The 21,027-nt window shown below is 45.0% G+C and overlaps 1 protein-coding gene across 1 annotated transcript in view; it reads left to right on the top strand.

The window, feature by feature from the left end:
- Positions 1–21,027, top strand: part of PODXL (podocalyxin like) — a 194,421-nt gene that overhangs the window by 95,725 nt on the left and 77,669 nt on the right. The window contains exons 3-5 of the mRNA XM_085653586.1: positions 3,048–3,280; positions 15,804–15,860; positions 18,269–18,343. Of these exons, the coding sequence (XP_085509712.1) occupies positions 3,048–3,280; positions 15,804–15,860; positions 18,269–18,343 (365 nt within the window). The remainder of the gene's footprint in view (positions 1–3,047; positions 3,281–15,803; positions 15,861–18,268; positions 18,344–21,027) is intronic.

Raw genomic sequence — 21,027 nt, 5'->3', positions numbered from 1 at the left:
GCTGTCGACTTCTTTGGTCCTCCTGACAATGGACATCACCTGATGGTGAATATTGATGAATACTCAAGTTTTCCATTGGTAGAAGATCTCTCACCTATCACTAAAGAAAGAGTCATCAAGAGATGAGACGGCATCTCAGTGATATTGGGTGTTCCTTCAATCTTAAAAGCTGACAATGGCGCACCTTTCAACAGAGGAGAATTCAGAGACTTTTGCAGTCATCTTAATGTGAAGCATTAGAAAAGTACACCTCTGTGGCCACAGGGCAATGGCCTTCTTTAACGTTTCATGATTACACACAAGAAAGCTGTCCAGTGTGCTGTGTTAGTAAAGCTTAACCTTAAAACAGTCTTACATTCCACTCTTAGAGCTTACCCTTTGACCCCTCATTAGACAACAGGTAAAAGCCCTGCTGCATTAATGTTTGGGAGAGTCATGACGACCAAGTTACCTCAATGGACCAACAAGAGATCTACCAATGAGGATGAAACTTGTAAAAGGGACTTGGATTGTAAACGGAAAATAACAACATATGCAGACAAGCACAGATGTGCTATTGACATTACATTCACCAGAGGAGATCGAGTGCTTGTCCCTCAGTCAAGAAAACGTAAATCTGATGCTCCTTTTGATGCTGAGCCATTGTGCACTGTGATCAATAAAGGACACATGGTGACTGCCCAACGTCCTGGAAAGCCCATTACGCTAGACTCCTCACACTTTCTCCCCTTTGCTCATCACTTTACAGTCCCTGATGTCACTGCAGAGACTGGTTCTGACAAGACTATCGAGAACTACCTGACTGCCTTTGCCCCTACCTTACCAATGGAGGTCATGGAAGCTTTTCCTGTCTGTTCCCACCTTCTGACAACACGATCAGGACATGTAATGAGAGCTCCACGAAGACTCACTGAAGAATTATAATTGTATATATTTGTAAAATGCTTATTTTTTATATAACAGATGGGGAGATGTATTGTCGTGTGAGTTAGCAATGATGGAACCCTTGTGGCTCCTGATGGACTCCATAGAACTCTGATGTATGTTTTCGAATGTAGTGAAGTGAAGGCAAGTTTAGAATGTTGAGTTTGCGGTTACATGCAGAAGAATAAAGATGTATAATACCAAGCTCCTTATGTGGCGTAGTCATTGGCGGGTGCCCGGGCTGGGGAGGACGCTGCACAGGTAAGTGCCAGACTTGTCATACCATATCAGCAATCGATCATGGTTGACGGTGTCAAAGGCCATGATTAACTCTAAAAATACCAGGGCTTTGACACTGCCACCATATGCTACCAACTGGAGGTTGACCACAACCGAGATGCCACAAAATCCATGCTCATTTAGGGTTAGAAGCTAGATTGAAAAGGATCACAGCTTTGATGTATGCCACAAAACACTTGGGCAGATCTGTGATTATAGCTATTAAAATCATAGCAGTGATTCACAACTTTATATATCACCCACCGCACAATAGACTACCTGGAGGTTAAAGGACATTTAAAATGTTTTCCCCTGTCTCACAAAGAAGGCAATCTGTGAGCATCATGGCTCCCAGTTGAAGGCACTCTGTAGCAGTGACTGACAGGGAAAGATTCTCAGGCATACACATTTCCACAATCAATATTTCATAGACCTTAATGGACTCAAGCTCATTAATATTAAAATTAGTACTCACAATGTGTGTTCCACAACTAGGTTCACTGTTCCACCACTTTGAAGTTGTAAAGCACTCCCAACAGGGAAGTTTCGCTGTCCTGCTGTGGTTTATAACAAAGTATCTATGTATTGTATTGTATTGTATTGTATTGTATATCGATTTGTAGAGCGCGATTGCTGCCCGACGGGCGTCCAAGCGCTAAGGATGCAGCCAGAGTGGGGAGGTACGGCGGGAGTTAGGACAGAGATTAGGTCAGGGCGGACCTAGCAAACAGAAGAGTCTTTAATTGTTTGCGGAAGGATTGCAGGTTGGGATTGCATCTAAGTTGAAGCGGGAGTGAGTTCCACAGTTTTGAGGCATTCAGGATGACAACTCTTTTTAATTCCCATTGCTGCCAGCAAAGCATTGCATGATATGATACTGAGCAAATGCATGTGTGCCATTAAAGTTCCACAACCTAGTCGAAGCAACAGACTTTGAGGTGCAAAACCTTGTTCTGAATTATCCTCTAAATGTAAGTACAAATGCCGTTTTTATAATGAGAATCCAACGGCATTGCGTCTTCGGTCAAACATCTGAAATGTGGCTGTCATTTTAAATGTAAGGTACATTTTTATTAAGCACTTAATAACCAACCTCCAGCTTCCCAACTTGCCTTGTAAGCTTGGGAACCGCCATGAATATGTATATTTAAGGGCATTCACAAACTGAAATATGTCCCCTTCCCACCCTGGAAAGGCTCATTTACCTTTCCAAAAGTGTAAGGGCGACAGATCACCCCGATCTGTTTGATTGAAGGAGAGGGGTTTCTCTATTGGGAAATGGTTTCTCCATGTAGAATCTTCTTTCTTCATTTGCTTTTGCACCTCTTTCTGTCCTTTCCACTCTGCAGGAGTGTCCACTATGTACCACTTTACAGAAGGGTCCAGGCAGCCAAACACAATGCATCTGAGATACTCCCCTTGCATTGCTTCCCAGTGGTACTATTACACCTGTTTTATTAATTAGAAAAAGGGTACAAGTATGTTCAGGCAGATTCATAGAACCCCGCGTGTGTTTTCCTGGGATCCTTCGTGAATCAGGTCCAGTGTCTTGGACCAGGAGGCCAACCTGAAGGCAAGAGTAAATATGTTTTTACCTGTAGGACTCTTCCTAGCTCCAACCCAATGGAGATTCTTGTGATGTTGGAACTCTCTTGTCTGAGGCTCGACTCCTATGGTAGCTCTCAGCCTACCCTCAACCTGGGCAGAGAGAGGCACAGCACACACTATCTCATTCACAGTTGGAAAAATGTTGAATTTAACACTATGTACTGTAATGAAGGTCCAAGCATTCTCCTGTGAAATAAATGTTTTATTACATCTTGCATCTTTTATAACTTTTAAAGGCTCTACCGTGTCCCAGGAGACTATAAAATCAACTTCCAAAGGTGCAGTGTCCGAAACAACATCTGATGCGGCTACGACAGTCAAAGGGGCCGGGTTGCCGGAGAAGCCATCAGGCTCCACTACTACCACGCAATCATCTCCTGTTGAAAGCAGCCCAGCAACTAAAACAGCTACAGCAGCCCCCATCCCTGGAGAGGTCCCTCGTGTCACCATCGCTCCAACCACATCTCAGGTAAACCACAGCAACGCCCAATTCTCCCACGTCAACTGATGCACTTGCACCTGGTCTAGTATGAACTGTCCTGCCAGGCTCAGACATTATCAGCGAGGGACTGCTTCTCAAATGTGTATTTGAGAAGTATGCATGCATGCATAGTTTATTGGCAGTGCCTGGTCAATGGAGGGCACTACTAGAAATAGATGGCAACAAGTAACAAATCGGTCTCAGAATGGTATAAATTGCTCTACATCAGAGTGAACTCATTTTGCTAATCTGGTTGCCATGCCTGAATAAGCGTGCCGAAAATCCTGGTTAACCCAAAACTAGGATGGGCCCTAATAATGGACAATTTCTTGCAGCACTCAAAAGCGCCAGCATCACAGATGCCTTGAACTGGAACTGCATTACTTGTGAGTGGGCCTGGTGTTGTCGCAATAGGCACTGCGGGTAGTGGGCACTGGATTCATGCTCTTGTGCACACAAGCGATCTTGGCCATTCTGCTTTTCTTATCTGCTGTCAGGCGGCAGAGGCCGCTTGTCTCCGTCTGATGGACTGTGTCTGTGGCACACTTTTGTTGTGGCTGCACGGTGAAATGATGCTTATATGGTATGGTCTTTATATGTTACTATAAACTTCCAGTTTCAAAAGTGGAGAGAGATGTGCTGTAGCCACACTACATGTTTAGTCACCTGGCAGGGATCTGGAAGTAGGACAAGAGAAAGCAACTCCCGCCTCCACACCAGGCGCAGGCGTGTCGTGAAGGTTTTTTTGTTCAAGAGGTTATATCCTGGTTCGCACAAGAGAGTATGACTTTGCAGAGCAATACTGTGAATGCAAGTGACGCTGGATAGCGTTCTGGAATGGCCTTATGAAGGTGCGTATTTATGTACTTGGAGAGCTGGGTATGTATTTTTCTTAGTTGCTTGAGTTGTGCCTTCCACAGGGTGGAGCGTCGTCCTGTGAGCAGATTCCCTGTCGTTCAGTTGTTTTGAGTTTTCTTTAAATAAGGGGTCTATTCTATTAATATTATACATTTAATAGCCACATCAATTTAGAATCAAATGTCGACCTTCCAGGAGACAATGAATGCCAGAAACACGTTTATAATTGATTTGACATCACAGACTTGGACTATGTGCTCGTCTGTTCCATGTTCGGAATAGCCCAGGCATCTGTGTTAGTGGCAACGGTACCATAAGCCTCTGCTTTACATTCACTGTCAGGTGTAGTCCACTCTCTGAGGCTGACCCGGATGCTGATCCACTAACTAAACTAAAGGGCATTCATTATAGATAAGGAAGCAATAATGACATGTGCGGAAACAAGTGCCTTCTGATACTGCTTGAAGAAAGGTTACTCAGTGAGCTAATGTGTCTGCTGGAGCAGTCCAGGTGGGTCTGCTCTGCCAGTCTCACTGTCCATCTCAGGAGCTGTGTTTTGCTTCGAGGAGACTGTGCATCTTCAGGGTGTGTTATGCCTTGGTGCTGCTTTCAGAGTTCATGTCCAAAGGGGGGTCGAGGGGTGAAGCCTTCCTGTTGCTCAAGGGCTTTATTAGTGTGTTCTTATGCCTGACCTAATCCCTCTCTTAGCCTTTATTGAGCATCCATCAGGACTTGCCATCCAGTAGACCATTGGTGTACCGTAGTCTCAGCCTTCGAGCCTTCGCATGTATGCACTGGGGTTTTGTTTCTGGCCTGGGAATGTCCTCCGGGTTTACAGGTATATACATTTGATTTTCTTATAGTTCGTGGATGTGGGCATTTCATTTTGCGTCCTCTGGTGACATATTTTCTGTTATGGGTTTGCTGTAACTGAGCTATCGCCTCCCAAGGAAGCCTCCTGTGCTTTATGTCTGCTCAGACACTTTGGTTTCAGTCATTTTCTCGCAGTTGATGAGGACATTTTCCTCACCTAACTTCCCTCAGCAGTGTGTTTGTGTCCTCTTAGTTTGCAGTGAGAGGTGCATTAGAATGTAGATTGTCAAGAAGTCTGGCAGCCAGCATGTGATGATGGAGGCTACGGATGAAAGTTTTGTTTTTGAGATGTCACTGATTGAACTTCAAGAGTGCCATGTCAAATTACCAGGAGCATCTTAATCAAGAAGTCAAAGATATTCAAGATTCAGGGCTCTGCTTAACAGAGAGTTCAGCCAATAGAAAGCAGATGGTTTAAGTGACTATGGAAAAAAATCAGGAATAGAGTTATAGGTCTGTATTAGGCCAGGAATTAATCAGAGGGGAGCCCTATTGGTTATGCATTTCTTACTAGTAAGGATTCGGTTCAGGAAAATGTTTCACGATGAACAGATTGATGTCATTAGTAGCCCTCAACCTCAGACTCCCGCTTACCAATGCGACTGGCTGTCCTGACAAGTGCTGAGCTCCAGTACAATGAGAGCGAAGTGTGGGAAACCTGGAGGTTGCTGAGAACTTGGCCAGCATGACTGTGAGCTGGGTGCTGAAGAAGCAAAGAAAACTGAAGATCTAAGTATCCACAAGGACAAGAAACTGGACTCAATCGCAGGACACAGGGTCTAGATGTATTGGCTTGGGAGGGGGAGGTAGACAGAGCAAGAACTATATAAGAGGTGAACAGTACTGAGAGGGAAAGTAGAGATAATGGACCAGAAGTAGCAGGGCCACAGAAACTGGAACAGCATCCAGGTGTTTCTAACTTGACGAGAGCAGTTGTGAAGAACGAGTGAAATTCCTAACTCCCTTTCATAGGCATCCTGGAGAACCAACACGTCTTCTTGAGGTCGAGCCTGTAACTCTGACCCAATCGTACTGAGCATATGAGAGGAAGAACACTGCCCTAGAGAACATGTGCGCCTCCGTGCTGAGCAGGCTGTGCAGTTTTGCGGAACCATTAGTCAGTGTGGAATGGAATGGAAGGACATTTATAAAGCGCAATGGCTACCCGTAGGCCTCCCAGCGCTGCGGACAAAAACAGGCAAAGAACAGAGACAAAGAAGAAAGCTAAAACAGCCAAGTTTTTAGGAGCCTGCAAAAAGATAGAAGATTAGATTCTTTCCATAGTTGAAGCGGGAGGGCATTCCAACCAGTGGCACCATTATACGAGAAGGATCGACCCCCACATCTGGCCCTCCTTATTCTGGGTTGAAGGGCAAGAAAAGATACAGATGACCGGAGGTCTCTCTTCGGATAATAGTGGGTAATCAGAGACGGAAGAATGGGAGGGCCATTCTTCCAGAAGGCTTTATGGACCAAGCACATAGCTTTAAACTGGATCCTTTCCCTGATTGGCAGCCAATGCAAGCTCTTTAATGCTTGTTTGGCGGAATGCCAACGGGGAATCTGAAGAAGTCTACAGGCAGCACAATTCTGAATAACTTGGAGCTTATTGATGGTATACTGCGGAGCTCCCAGATATAAAGCATTTCCATAGTCCAGGCGAGAGAGGATCAGGGCTTGTACCATGATCTTTCTAGCGTGGAAAGGAAGAAGTGGCAGAATCTTATGAAGCATCCTTAGTAGCCCGAAGCAGGTTGCAGAGAGTTTAGCTGCCTGGTGACTAAACGTAAGGGAGTGATCAATCCAGATGCCCAGGCTCAGAACCATTAGTCAGTGTCCCAGGCGGCAGCCCTTAGAATCCCACTGCAAGTTCTCAGGTCATCGCAACATCAAATGCTGAAGACCATAGGGCTACATGCTGGTCATCCTCAAGGAAAGGTTTGACTTGATGGGCGCTCTGGGGATTCAGACACCATGGAAGTGAACAATATAACTGTTTAACCTCAGTACTCATGGTCCTGCTCTTGCTCATCACAGTCCTTGCAATGAAGAACCAATATCAGAGTGGCGATGCATCAAACTAGGCACCCAGCAGAAGAGGAGACCTAGAACATCAACCCACCAGCATCAGCTTTCAAGGAGAGAAGCTGTCCTACTCAGCTTCAAGCAGCAGGAATGAAAACAAACCATTCAGATTGTAGTTCGTTTCCCTTTTCTTGGCACCTGCACTAACACCAGAAAGTGTGCATGACAACAGTGCAGGGGAGGGAGAACCAGGTGGGCGTTTCAGTTTCAGTCCCCATACGCCTTCACCCTCCATAGTCGGCATACTTTTCATGACCATTGCAGCCCGGCATGTCGTGCAGAAGCCTGCTTGGGCACTGACAAGGCTTTCCAAATGTGGTTCTACTTTAAATAGAGACAGAGCAAACTGGGCTCTGCAAGAGAAGGGCCAGCACCAACCCTCACCTGGCATCTGATAGGACTGTTAGTAGGCCCCTTGGCTGGAGCGGCACAAGCTCACAGAGGCTGCGCATGGAGGGAGAATGGAGCCTGAAGTAAGTACACCATGTATATATATATTGAGAACAGACTTTATTAAGTCAGAAGTTAACTGGCACTCCTAGCAGCTGGCAGTCATGACATCTGTGAAGGCAGTCTGTCAACATTCCAAGGCTGCCTTCACTCCAACGTTCTAAGCTGTACCAACAGCGGATAAGAGGGGGGGGGGGGGAACATGGAACCTACCAAGTGGCAAGTTATAACACATCTTCCCCCTTAATATAAACAGTTACAATAAGAATGTAAAACCGATAATAAGAACCAGACCTAGAGGGAAGGAAAGGGTTAAGCATGTACAAAGATCACTCCCTTCTGAAGTCCTTGAGCCAACCAGGGGGGTTGCGTTGTCTGAATCCCCTTCCCTCTTGGGTTCCCCTTGCTCTGGATCCCGTTCCCAGATTCCCACTGCGCCCCGCCTGTACAGAGTCCTTCAGTCTTGTGGCCACCCGATCCATGCTCCATTTCCGCCCATCCTCCATGATGACAACGTTTCTCTTGACCTCCCTAATCTTTTCTGGAGCATAGAACTTGTCCTCCTTACTTCCCCTTGCCACAGGTTTGCGAATATACACTTCCTGTCCTCTGCTGAAGGTTCTTTCTTTGGCGCCCCATTTGTTGTCATAGGAATCTTTGTACCTCTTTTGCCTAGCTTCGACCTTCTTTCTAAACTCCTCTTGATCGACTACCACAGGATCCTTGGTCTTCAACCAATTAGGCGCTAGTTTAGATCCTGCTTTCCTTCCTCTCAACAGTTCGAAGGGTGTGTGTCCCGTGGACAGACTAGGCGTCGTGTGGTATGACCAGAGCATGTCTCTCAATGCTGCTTCTATGTTCCCCCCAGACTTTACCGCTAGTTGGATACATTCCTTCAGCATACGGTTGGCTCTTTCTACTTTGCCGTTGGCTCGCGGGCAGTACAATGGAGTACGTATATGCTTTATGGACAAGTCCCGTAGGAACTCTCCCATCTCCTCTGACACCAGTTGGACTCCGTTGTCTGTGATCAATGTTGAGGGTATGCCCTCCTTTGAAAATGTGTCACTCAGAAATTCAACTATAGCCTTGGTGTTGATGCTGGTTACAAACTTGTGGGAGACCCAGTTGGAATAATAGTCAATGATCACTAAAAGGTACCATTGCTGCGGCCCCTTTGCCCTGATAGGGCCTGTAATGTCAAATCCCAACTGGTCCCATGGGGACTTTGGAACCTCCACCGGACTAAGTGGAGATCTCCTGGTGTTCTTTGACTTGTCGCTGACTTCGCACGCGTAACATTCTTTCACTCTCTCTTCCATGCTGGAATCCATGCCTGGGAACCAATAATCTGATCTTAATCTAGCCTTGCATAGACTCCTTCCCAGGTGACCTTCATGGGTTAGGTCAATAATTTGCTTCCTTAACCCCTCCGGGGGAACTAGTCTGCCTGCTTTGAGGAGGTACTCTCCTTCAATTGACAGTTCATTTCGTACATTCCAATAGGGTCGTAAGTTCTCCGGCAAGCCTCCACATTTGTTAGGCCACCCTCTGACAACCCATGTTTTAACTTCTCGGAGGATATTGTCCTGTGACCATCCCACTGCTCTCTGGTCATAGCCGGGATTTTTATTTCTAAGACCCTCTCCCAGTCTTCTTCCTGTCCTTCCACTGGAGCTCTGGATAAGAAATCTGCTACTTTGTTCTGTTGGCCCGGAACATACGTAGTTCTGAAATTGTAGCCTTGTAACCCCAGCACCCACTTAGCAATGCGGGGAGTGATATTCTCCAACACTTTGTTTCCGAACAGGTTGACCAAAGGCTTATGGTCGGTACATACTACGAATGGTAGGCCCCAGACATAAAAGCTGAAATGTTTGATCGCCCAGTACACCGCCAGAGCCTCCTTCTCGATGGTGGAATAGTTGGATTCCGCCCCAGACAAGGTCCTTGATGCAAATGCCACTACTTTTACTGAATCATCCACTCTCTGTGACAGCATGGCCCCCACACCTTTGCCACTTGCATCAGTAGTGATTACGGTGTCCTTGTTTACATCGAAGTTTCCGATGTAAGGTGCCGACACGATAGCCTCTTTAATCTTCTCAAAGGCTAGCTCCTGATCTTTCTCCCACTTGAATGGTGTGTTTTTTTTCAACATTTCTCTGAGTGGATGGGCTATCATGGCAACATTTTTTATGAACCTAGCCATGTACTCGGCTAAACCCAGAAAAGAAAGTACTTCTTCCTTGCAAGCTGGCATGGGTGCTTTTCTTACTGCCTCCACCAAGTCTATTTTGGGCTTTATCCCCTCCTCCGAGATGGTGTGCCCTAAATAATCCACTGTGGTAACACCTATTTTGCATTTGCTCTCCTTGGTGGTGAAACCAACCTCTCTTAAACATCCGAGTACCCTTTTCACATTCTCATCATGTTCAGTGTCACTCGCCCCATAAATCAAAATATCGTCTTGAAAACACATGGACTTAGGACAATTCCTCAACACGTGCTGCATAGCCCTTTGAAACGCTGCTGCCGCTGACGCCAACCCAAAAGGCATTCTCATAAATTTAAAATTGCCAAATGGTGTGGTGAAAGCAGTCAAGGGTTGAGATTCGGGGTGCAGTCGGATTTGATGGTATGCCGATGAGAGGTCGAGCACACTGAAGAACTTGGCTCCCTGTAAAGTACTCAACATTTCATGTATCCTTGGGAGAGGATGCCTGTCCACCACAATATTAGCGTTAAGCGCCCTCAAGTCTACGCATAACCTAATACTTTTCCCACCTTCCTTGCTTGTAATGACAATGGGCGCCAACCATGCAGAGCATTCTATCTCCTGTATGACACCTTGTTTTAATAACTTTTCCAACTCCATTCTTAAAGGCTCTCTCATTAGCAGGGGAATGGACCGTGTTTTGTGTACAGTAGGTGTTGCTCCTTCCTTGAGTTCAATATTGTGCATGTAGTTTTTTAGTACCCCCAGTTTCTCATTAAACACCTCTGGAAATTCTTTCACTAGGTTGGACCCTACCCCCGGGGAGTCTATAAGAAGTACCTGCTCCTGGTTATTCGGATCGAGTCTTATACCTAATTATTTCTGGTGTTTCCATCCTAATAGACATGATCCTTCTCGGGTAACATATACCTTCCCCACGGTATGCCTGTCTTTAAAGGATATTCTCATTCTCACCATCCCATCCAACTGGATAGGTACCCTGTTGTACCCTGTGGGGGCTATGTCAGCTGTCTCTAAAGTGATGTTATGTTTAGCAAATTTCTCACTGAACACTTGCTTGTCTATTAAGGTGAACGGAGAACAAGAGTCTGCATACACCTTAAATTTCTCTCCATCTAGCTTTATTTCACAAGTTGGGTACTGTGTACTCTGTTCCTTACTTTCTTCTTCTATCTGACATATAAAATTCTTCTCCTCCCCCACTACGTCTTCAGGGTGATCTACCATGTGAACCTTTGAGCTCCCTACATTGCATGTTTTTGCAAAGTGTCCCTTTCTGTTACATCTTCTGCAGGTGACGTTCCTTGCAGGGCATCGCCAATTGTTGGCCAGGTGGTTGTGGTTCCCGCACCTAAAACATTTAAGACCTTCCGTCTTGTTGCTCACCCCTTCTCTAAACTTGTTCTCCACTTTGCACACTGTTTCCCCCTCCGATGCCTCTTTAGACATGGATTTTTCTTTCCTTTCTTCTGACACTTTCATCTCTCTCATACATATGGCTGTATGTTCCAGACCCTTTGCTATGCTTATGGCTTCCTCCAGATCCGGATTCCTTGTGAGTAACTCCTCCTGCACCTTCTCTTCATTGGTGCACCTTACTAATTGGTCTCTGATTAATGAATCAGTAAGTGCCCCGAACTCACATGTAGCTGCCATTCCTCTCAACACAGCAATGTATGAAGACACTTTCTCCTCCTTTCTTTGCACCCTTTTGAAAAATTTGTGTCTTTCTAAGACTACATTAATTTTCACTTTAAAATGTGCTTCTAACTTACGCAATGTGTATTCATAAACATCAACCCCTTCATCCTCATCTTGAACCTCATCCTCTACTAATCTCCCTGTTATGTCCTCGTAAACTTTCCTTCCCTGTATACCTAAATTATGTAACAGAATGTGCTGTTTCCTAATATTAGAGAAGTTCCCTCCACCAATGGCTATCAGGTACGATTTGAAAATACCTTCCCACCTTTTCCAGGGGATGTCAGGTTCCCCTAATTCATTCAAAAACGGTGGGGGTTGACTCATTCCTGCCCCCGCCATGGTTAGGTACTGTAAAAAAAAATATTAAGAGGCTAAGCAGAGGAGAATGTAATGATGACCTTAAATGTGAAAGTGAGTGGTAAGGAGTCTAATGATAGGGGTAAGGCTGCTTGTAAATGGGCTCCTAGAGCCCTCTTCAAAGGTGACACCCTTCAAAAACAATACAAAGAGACTGATACACCATAAGGAATGCCTAACAGAAGTTCAGTCCCCTTTCTATCTTCACTGTAGGCTCCCAGCAGTCCCTTCGTGTGTTTCCTGTATCTCTTTCTGCCTTCCGTATGAAGAGATCAGCGTGTTCTCCTGAGGTAAAGACACCAGCGCAGACTGCACTCACCGAGGCGCCTCTCGTCCCCGGACTGCCTCCCTCGCCGTGATATGAGCACCGCTGCCCCAAAGACAAGAGCAAAGACGCGCCTCACTCCTTTGAAGAGATCCGCCTGGGTAAAGACACCAGCGCAGACTGCATTCACCGAGGTGCCTCTCGTCCCCGGACTGCCTCCCTCGCCGTGACACGAGCACCGCTGCCCCAGAGACAACTGCAGAGACGCGTCTAACTCCAGCACGCCACCGCCACTCACGGACAGTCCTCGGTGCACCTCCAGCGCCGTGCGGGACCGGGACCTCCCCTGAGATGCCGCGGCAACGACCGCCGCACAACAAAAGCGCTCCTCACCCCGGCAAACAGCAGCCTCTCACAGCCGGTCTCCTGCTCCTCACAGATCGCACATGACAGGAACCACCTCTGAAGTGATACGGCAACTGTCAATACAGGACACATCCATATGCTGCTGGTACAGTTGTCGCCTCAGCCGCCGCTGCTCCACAAGCCTCACCAGACCGGACAGCTCCAGCCGTCAGGCGAACACCACAACCAGAACGCCACCTCCGTTGTCCATCCGTTACAGACTGCGCCACTCGTGTGAATCCTCCTCATAAATCAGGCTGCATTCTTTCGCCACAGCCATCGCCTCTCACGCAGAGATGTAGATCAAAGTTCCATCGCATAGAACTCACCACTGTACCGCCTTATAGCGAGGGTCAACGTAGGCGCTCCGCTACCCAGCCTCACGATTCTTTACTTCAAGTTGCCAGCATGCCGAATATTTTCACAGGGAAGAGTGCCACGCTGTCCCTGCCACAGCCACAGTTCTCCTCGTCGCCAAGATGAAGTAAGTACACCATGTATATATATATTGAGAACAGACTTTATTAAGTCAGAAGTTAACTGGCACTCCTAGCAGCTGGCAGTCATGACATCTGTGAAGGCAGTCTGTCAACATTCCAAGGCTGCCTTCACTCCAACGTTCTAAGCTGTACCAACAGCGGATAAGAGGGGGGGGGGACATGGAACCTACCAAGTGGCAAGTTATAACAGAGCCCTGATGGAGAATGGAGTTTTGGTAGGTTTGTTTAGGTGGGATAAGGAGAAATAGAAGGAGTGAGAGAGAGAGAGAGAGACAGAGACAGAGAGAACGAGAGGGAGTGTGTGTGTGTCTCTCCTGAGATTTGTTTGAGGTGCCTGGGCATCTAGGTCTATTTGCCCTGGGAAAAAGGTAAGCTGTGCTGGGTAAGGGTGGTGTGAATTTCTTCCCATTCCTTGCATTGTATTGGTTAATCGATGGCATGCTGCTGGCAGTCTTAATGACATTTTGGCTATACCTTGCATAATAGTGGCCCAGGCTTGCCTTTTTGAGAGCTATCTTGGCGATATGCTACCCCTGATACAACTGTGGACCATTCTTGAACAGCTTTAAGCCTTCCGCCTACTCCTGTCAACATTGTGATCCATCCTTGACATATTGTGGGCATGCCTGGTGACATTCTCGCTATCACTGGCATAACAAAGGCAATGCCTAGGCATTTTGGGTCCATGTTTTGTAACATTATCTAGTGTAAAGTCACCTGCCCATGCTTGATGCAGTTGTCGTTCTCAGGAACTTTGTGGCTATCACTTGCCTAGCGGTCTCTTCCTGTTTATATTGTGGATGTTGATATAATTCTGGCCATCTGGTGCACAGAGGTGGCCCTGGAACAATGGTGTCCATCCTTGCTCTACGGAGGCCATTCATAGCATCATTCAGCCTATCTCTGACTCAATGGTGGTGAAGATCCCTGCCACATGATGCACATGTAGGTATGTCATGATGATGATAACTTAGTGAAAAGAGAGAAACTGTAGTATGTGAGAAAAGTAGATGTGACAGCTTGGTGAAAATGACAAGCTCTCCAAGGGAGACCAAACGTTTATCTACCAAAAAATGGAATATTTGGCATTTGTGGATAAATATGCATTTTTTTCATAAAAATGGCAAGATTCAGTTTGAGAAAATAGAAGTGATATTTCATTGTGAAATGTCTCTTTTCAGCAACTGGCCCACTTATGTTTTGGACAAAAGGAATGCATCCATTAAGTATGTTATGGAATTTGAGTGACACTTCCTGCAAAGTGTGAGGTTGGTTCGGTTGCCTGGTGCCAAAGTACACATTACTGTAGCTGTTATTTCATGGCATGTGCAGAGGTATTTTAACGTCTTTTGTTGACTGGTCCCCTTAAGATGTCATCACTGCTCTTGTCAGAGATCTGAGCATGTACAACTAGTGCAGCCAGTTGGATCCTGTGAGAAGATTGTATTTTAAAATGTGCATATTGTGTATAAACCTATTTAATGTGTTTACTTCTGTTGTCTCTGGCTGTGAGTTTGAGGTTTGATTTTCCACCCCGTTCTTCAATTAGAGAAACTCAGTCAGTGCACCAGGAAATACTGGTGTTAAAAAATATGCTGCATACATTTTGAAAAATAATGGGCTGTGTGAAGTTGTGTAGCTAGATTTTTCCTAACAATACGAATTGCGCTTTTGCCGTAGTTTAGTATAATTGTGCTAATATCCATTAGTATTGAATCATTTGTAAGTTATCTGTGGACGGTGATCACGAACATCTTAGGGACGCATAAGACAGGCTGGCAAACCCCATTAACATTCAAATGTTTCATTCAGAACTTCTGGATTTTTAGACAATTCTTGTAAAATTGTGCTTCGAAATGCTAAGGGTGGGCAGATCCAACTCAAGATTTAACAGCAGTAATAATAACAGCAGCAAAGTTTCCTGCTTTAGTGGTACGAGCCATCTCACTAGCATCTCACCAGCAAACACTGTGATAAGACAGAGCTCTACAATGAGGAATGTGCATTACTAGTATGTAATCTAGACAACTCCCTGCATGCAGGTCACTGATTTAAATAAAGCTTCTATTTTACTCTGTGGCCAAAAGGAGAACGGAGTGGCCACTTACTGATATACTAAAATATGTTTTAATTGTTTAGAAAATTGTGCCATATGTTCAAAAAGAATATCGGTGCACATTATTTGCAGCAAATCACCGCCTATATTTATTTCCATCGATGGTGTTTTATGTCTACAAGCAAATATCTTCTAAAACACACACCTTACAAATGTCTGAAAAAATTCTCACTGTTCATAGGAATACATTTTATGAAATGTATTAAAGGACACACACATTGAAATAATGTAAGAAATACATACAATGATTATTGTTATAACTTATAAGAAAGCCACGGATATGATCCTTGTTAAATGGCATTCAACAACATAATTTACTGTTAAACAACCCCCTGCATCTTGAATTCAAACACATAAAGTGAAGATTCAAACAATCTGTGACGCATAAGCACAATCACTGGCTCTGAGATATTAAATTAATATAATTAGTGAAATATATTAGTTTAATTTGGTCAAATTCTAGCAAGTTTGTGGGTCGCCCCACGAGCTTGGAAAAGATGAGCTGTAATCTACGGTGGTGTTAATCTAGCACCTGCGAAAGTCACTACTGTCAACTACGCAGAAAGCATAAGTGCGCGTCTTGCGCTTATTGGTATCACATGCAAAATTGCATTGATTTACACACCCATTAACACAAATGTTTCCTTTATTTGTCACAGGCCTCAGTCTCTGTCCCCATTGCTGGACCAATCACTCATACTTTTCCCGGGATTAAGGTAATGTGTCTTCAGACACTATTTTTCTACCTCTATTTACTTTATTTTGTTTGTTTGTCACTGTATGAAATGTCATCCTAGCAAGAACGAACCGTCTCATTGGGCAATCCTTAGCAATCATAGTGAACATATGTGAAAGTGAGTTGCCCGACAAAGGACCAGCCATGCAAGCCCACATTGAGATCATTGTTTAAATGTTTTAGGCCAGGAGATGAGGCTAATGGCTGCTGCTGCCTGCCATCTTGAGATCTAAACTTCGCAGCATCCCCTCCAGTGATATACCCTACAATGCTGTAGTACCCTCCCATGGCTCTCATTGGCGAGAACATGCTCACATGCCTGGGACAGCTGCCACTGCATCTGGTGAGATTTCCTCAAAGAGAGAGCCCCAGGGAGAAGAAGGTGTTGAGCAACAATGATTCAGCCTAATCTTACAAAGCTACTACCTAGAACCTTAATAAAACTGGAGAAAAATGGCCTCGATGAGGTAGACTTTTTCTGTGGCAGTTCCTCTTTCAAATACAAGCAAATGCACAGTGCACATAGGAGTTACCTGTCTTACAACGCATGCCTCGTGTTGTAGGAAAGAACGAGTTGTAGGAAAGAATCAAACGACACCAGTGACTGTGCCTTAGGATTATGGATACAAAAATGAGAGTAGACTAATTACATAAAAGTCACTTGGATGAAAAGGGGGGGATGTTCCCCATCAAAGGGCTTTATCCAATTATACATTAAGGCCTTCATTACGAGTGGCCCTTAATCTCCATGGTGGTCTTAAGAGTGCTTACCGGTCCCATTGTGGTTTCAAGTCCAGTAGAAACATCACAGGTTTGGGGGTATTTCCCCCACACACGTCATCAGCCAAAAGCACCATTGGATGACATACTGGGGGAGATGGGAATTATCACAGTAAAATTGTGCAGGATTCCTGATTCCCCGACAAATTCCTAATTTCGCAGGGGATTCGTAATATTACAGTGCTCTGCTTTGCTTGGTGAGTCAGGACTCACCCATTAGATACCCCTACCCCACCCCCATCCCAACTACTTACCCCGCCCCGTCATCTGCGCCTTCCTGTACCATATATTTTTCATAGTGGCTAATTTTCAGCCATAGCATGCCCCGCCTTTCAAAGCCTGAAGATGCTGCCACCGGAAAAATGTGCATTTGTGAGGGACCCCAGGTGGGGAAACTTTGCATCTTCGCAATACCAACTCAAGGAAACTCTGTCTGGCTTCACCAATGCAGTGTTTAAAAAATTCGCCTACCACTGGGGATGAATGTAAACCCTTTGCCCACCTCTAATCTTATTTTACAATAGTGTGCTTTCTACATCAGTTATGAATTCTATAAATATTAAGATATTGTGCTGCCTTGAATTGTCCTTGCTTTACATTTTCCATATTCTGTAGAAATTGTACTTTGTATAAATTTTAATTTCTTGTGCTTCCCTTATTTGTCTTAGCTATAGTCTGTCTATGTTATATAGCTATTGTACTGTGCATACATATTAACACATTATACTTTTTATTAGATACAAAAACAGTTTCTCTTTCTATTGATTGTACCGCAGAAAAATACACATAACTAACTATATATATGTACGTATGTATATTGTACTATCTGCCGTTTTTTAATACTTAGGGTCTCGTTATGAGTGCCCTGAATATGGGGGTGTCAATGCTGCACCCCCATAATTAGCAATACCTTGGGTTTAGTTAACTCTGCGAGTGCAGAATAAACAGTGAACCTGAGCTGAACCCTCAGACTTCCCTTAGAAATGAGGAATTACTGAGTGAATCTCTAATTTGGTTTCCGACCCCCCCCCCCCCCCCCCCCCCCCAGTAATTCTTCATTTTGCCACAATATTTCACTCGGAGGTCGAGTGTGTGACCACAAATCTCACAGTGCTATTGGGACGGGTAACCCCTGTACTGGCGCCTTCAGAATTAAACATAACTGCTTAATGTATGGATACTTTGCAGACGATAGAGAATGTATTTTGTTTAGATATTACACAGACATGTCTATTGCTACAGTATTGTGTATATCTATGTACTGTACATAGGTATTAGGATATTGCACTGTCTCTAAATTCAAGGAAATTATGATACTGGGGAGCGATAGATGCAGGATGGTTTATAGACTTGAAGATATTGTGCTGGCTACAGATATTGTGCTGCCTTTGAGAAATAAGACGGGGCACTGCTTTTCTACTTTATTTCAACGAGCTAATACTTCCATGAATCCAATAAAGCCCAAAGCAGGTCTGATTGTAAAAAGCAAAGACAGCAGCATCCGGTGGGCACAGAGCGCTGCACAGAATTGATCTGAGAGTTGCCTCACCCCCCGAGGTCCCGAAAGCAGTGCAATACCATTTTTCATCTATTTTTCTTTTTTTTCAGCTCACGTGTGTTCACCAGGATGTATTCAATAAGTCACTGATACTTGAGGCGAAGGAGCAGAAAACAATTCTTTGTGTAAGTAGGAATTTATGGTATTATGTCTTCAGCTCATGGAAAATGTAGACTCCCTTCCCACCCGCCCTGGGACATTCGTGCAGCAGGACGTGGTGTATGGATTCTGTTGTAACGTAATGCATCCTCCACAGTGTTCCAAGTCCCTGCTGCTCAGCCAATATGAAAGTGGTGCAGTGGAATGCTGGAGTGCTTGGTGATGCAGTGGAATGCTGGAGTGCTCGGTGATGCAGTGGAATGCTGGAGTGCTCGGTGATGTCATGGAATGCTGGAGTGCTCGGTGATGTAGTGGAATGCTGGAGTGCTTGGTAATGTCATGGAATGCTGCAGTGCCCGGTGATGTCATGGAATGCTGGAGTGCTCGGTGATGTAGTGGAATGCTGGAGTGCTTGGTAATGTCATGGAATGCTGCAGTGCCCGGTGATGTCATGGAATGCTGGAGTGCTCGGTGATGTCATGGAATGCTGGAGTGCTCGGTGATGTAGTGGAATGCTGGAGTGCTTGGTGATGTCATGGAATGCTGCAGTGCCCGGTGATGTCATGGAATGCTGGAGTGCTCAGTGATGCAGTGGAATGCTGGAGTGCTTGGTGATGTAGTGGAATGCTGGAGTGCTTGGTGATGTCATGGAGTGCTGGAGTGCTCGGTGATGTAGTGGAATGCTGGAGTGCTTGGTGATGTCATGGAATGCTGCAGTGCCCGGTGATGTCATGGAATGCTGGAGTGCTCAGTGATGCAGTGGAATGCTGGAGTGCTTGGTGATGTAGTGGAATGCTGGAGTGCTTGGTGATGTAGTGGAATGCTGGAGTGGAATGCTGGAGTGCTTGGTGATGTCATGGAATGCTGAGTGCTTGGTGATGTAGTGGAATGCTGGAGTGCTTGGTGATGTCATGGAGTGCTGGAGTGCTCGGTGATGTAGTGGAATGCTGGAGTGCTTGGTGATGTCATGAAGTGCTGGAGTGCTCGGTGATGTAGTGGAATGCTGTAGTGCTTGGTGATGTCATGGAATGCTGGAGTGCTTGGTGATGTAGTGGAATGCTGGAGTGGAATGCTGGAGTGCTTGGTGATGTCATGGAATGCTGGAGTGCTTGGTGATGTAGTGGAATGCTGGAGTGCTTGGTGATGTCATGGAGTGCTGGAGTGCTCGGTGATGTAGTGGAATGCTGGAGTGCTTGGTGATGTCATGGAATGCTGGAGTGCTCAGTGATGTAGTGGAATGCTGGAGTGCTTGGTGAAGTAGTGGAATGCTGGAGTGGAATGCTGGAGTGCTCGTGATGTAGTGGAATGCTGGAGTGCTCGGTGATGTCATGGAATGCTGGAGTGCTCGTGATGTAGTGGAATGCTGGAGTGCTTGGTGATGTCATGAATGCTGGAGTGTCTACAACAGATTCTACCAGTCGAGAGGAAGAAAGGAGAAGAGAAAGGTAAACCCAGACAAAGGTAGAAAAGAGGGATGGAAAGCCTGCAAGGGAATGAGCAGGAGCCAAGGAGTGCAGGGTGGGTGAGGAAAGAGGCATCGAGTGCAATCACAACTACACAGCCTTGCTCCTTCGGCAACCCCAGCAGTAAGATGTCACAGTCCTTTCTGTTTGTACTAATTGTACATAAATAGTCCAATTCTAAATGTTTTGAGTCCAATTCACAAAGGCATGTATGTAAAAGTACATATTGGAGCATTACAGGAGTACTACATTGCATTCTCCAAAATACCTTTGTGGATAAGTCCGCGTGTAAGGAATAAGATGCCTCCGAGTCTTTTCCCAGTACAGATAACTACAAATAAATATAGAAATGGAGAAAAAAAGCCAAAGTTGTTCCGCTGTATAAGCTACTAGTAATTAAATAAAGTAGGCGAAAATGAAAAATGGACAGGGGTTAAAACTGATCTCCTCAAGGACAATAGTCTGACACCGATACAAACGTTTCCTAAATCTACCGTTTTCTTGAAACTGAAAACCGATCCACTGCTGCCACCTGCTGGACCAAGTCAAACTTGTTTCAACTACGACTAGTACTTAGCGGAATTATATCAAGCTTTATTTATCTAGCGCACAGCTGAGCTACTGAAGTAAACCACGAACGATACAGCAAATGTGGTTGAAAATATTCACTACAAAATGAAGCAAATAACATGTTTTAGTAAGGTTTTCAAGGATATAAAGTGAACCTAGGTATTTAGTGAGAATCTTGGGCTTATTTTCCTGTCGGTGGGTTGCTTGCACAGGCAGCATAATAGGTGAGATTGTGTGTTTGTAAGTTATATTATGTCTGAGTCTTATGGCTAGTAGATACAGTTTCCATCAATAGACTGAGAGAGAGAAAGAGATCCGGTACGTTCAAAGGGCAAGTGAGCACTAAACACTGCAATTTGTTTTGTGTGTAGATTCTTAAGAACTCTACAGTTATAAACTTTGGTATCTGAATGTTGTATGGATATCAAGGCAGCTTTAAAGGTATGTTAGGTTAATTTCGTGTGTGTTACATACATGATTCTTGTTACTTGAGTGTTATGTGGCTATTACTCGTTTTTTGTTTTGAAGCGTATGTTTTGACTTATGAGTGCTTTCAATCAATCAGGGTTTCATAAAGCGCGCTACTCACCCATGAGGGACTTCAAGGTGCTGGAGGAGGGAGGGGTCCTGATTCGGTTCAGTCGAAGAACCAGATCTGGATGTTCTTTCTGAAGGTG

Source organism: Triturus cristatus, chromosome 4_1 (assembly GCF_964204655.1).
Source record: "Triturus cristatus chromosome 4_1, aTriCri1.1, whole genome shotgun sequence".
Taxonomy (NCBI): domain Eukaryota; kingdom Metazoa; phylum Chordata; class Amphibia; order Caudata; family Salamandridae; genus Triturus; species Triturus cristatus.
This window is presented reverse-complemented; position numbering and strand designations above follow the sequence as displayed.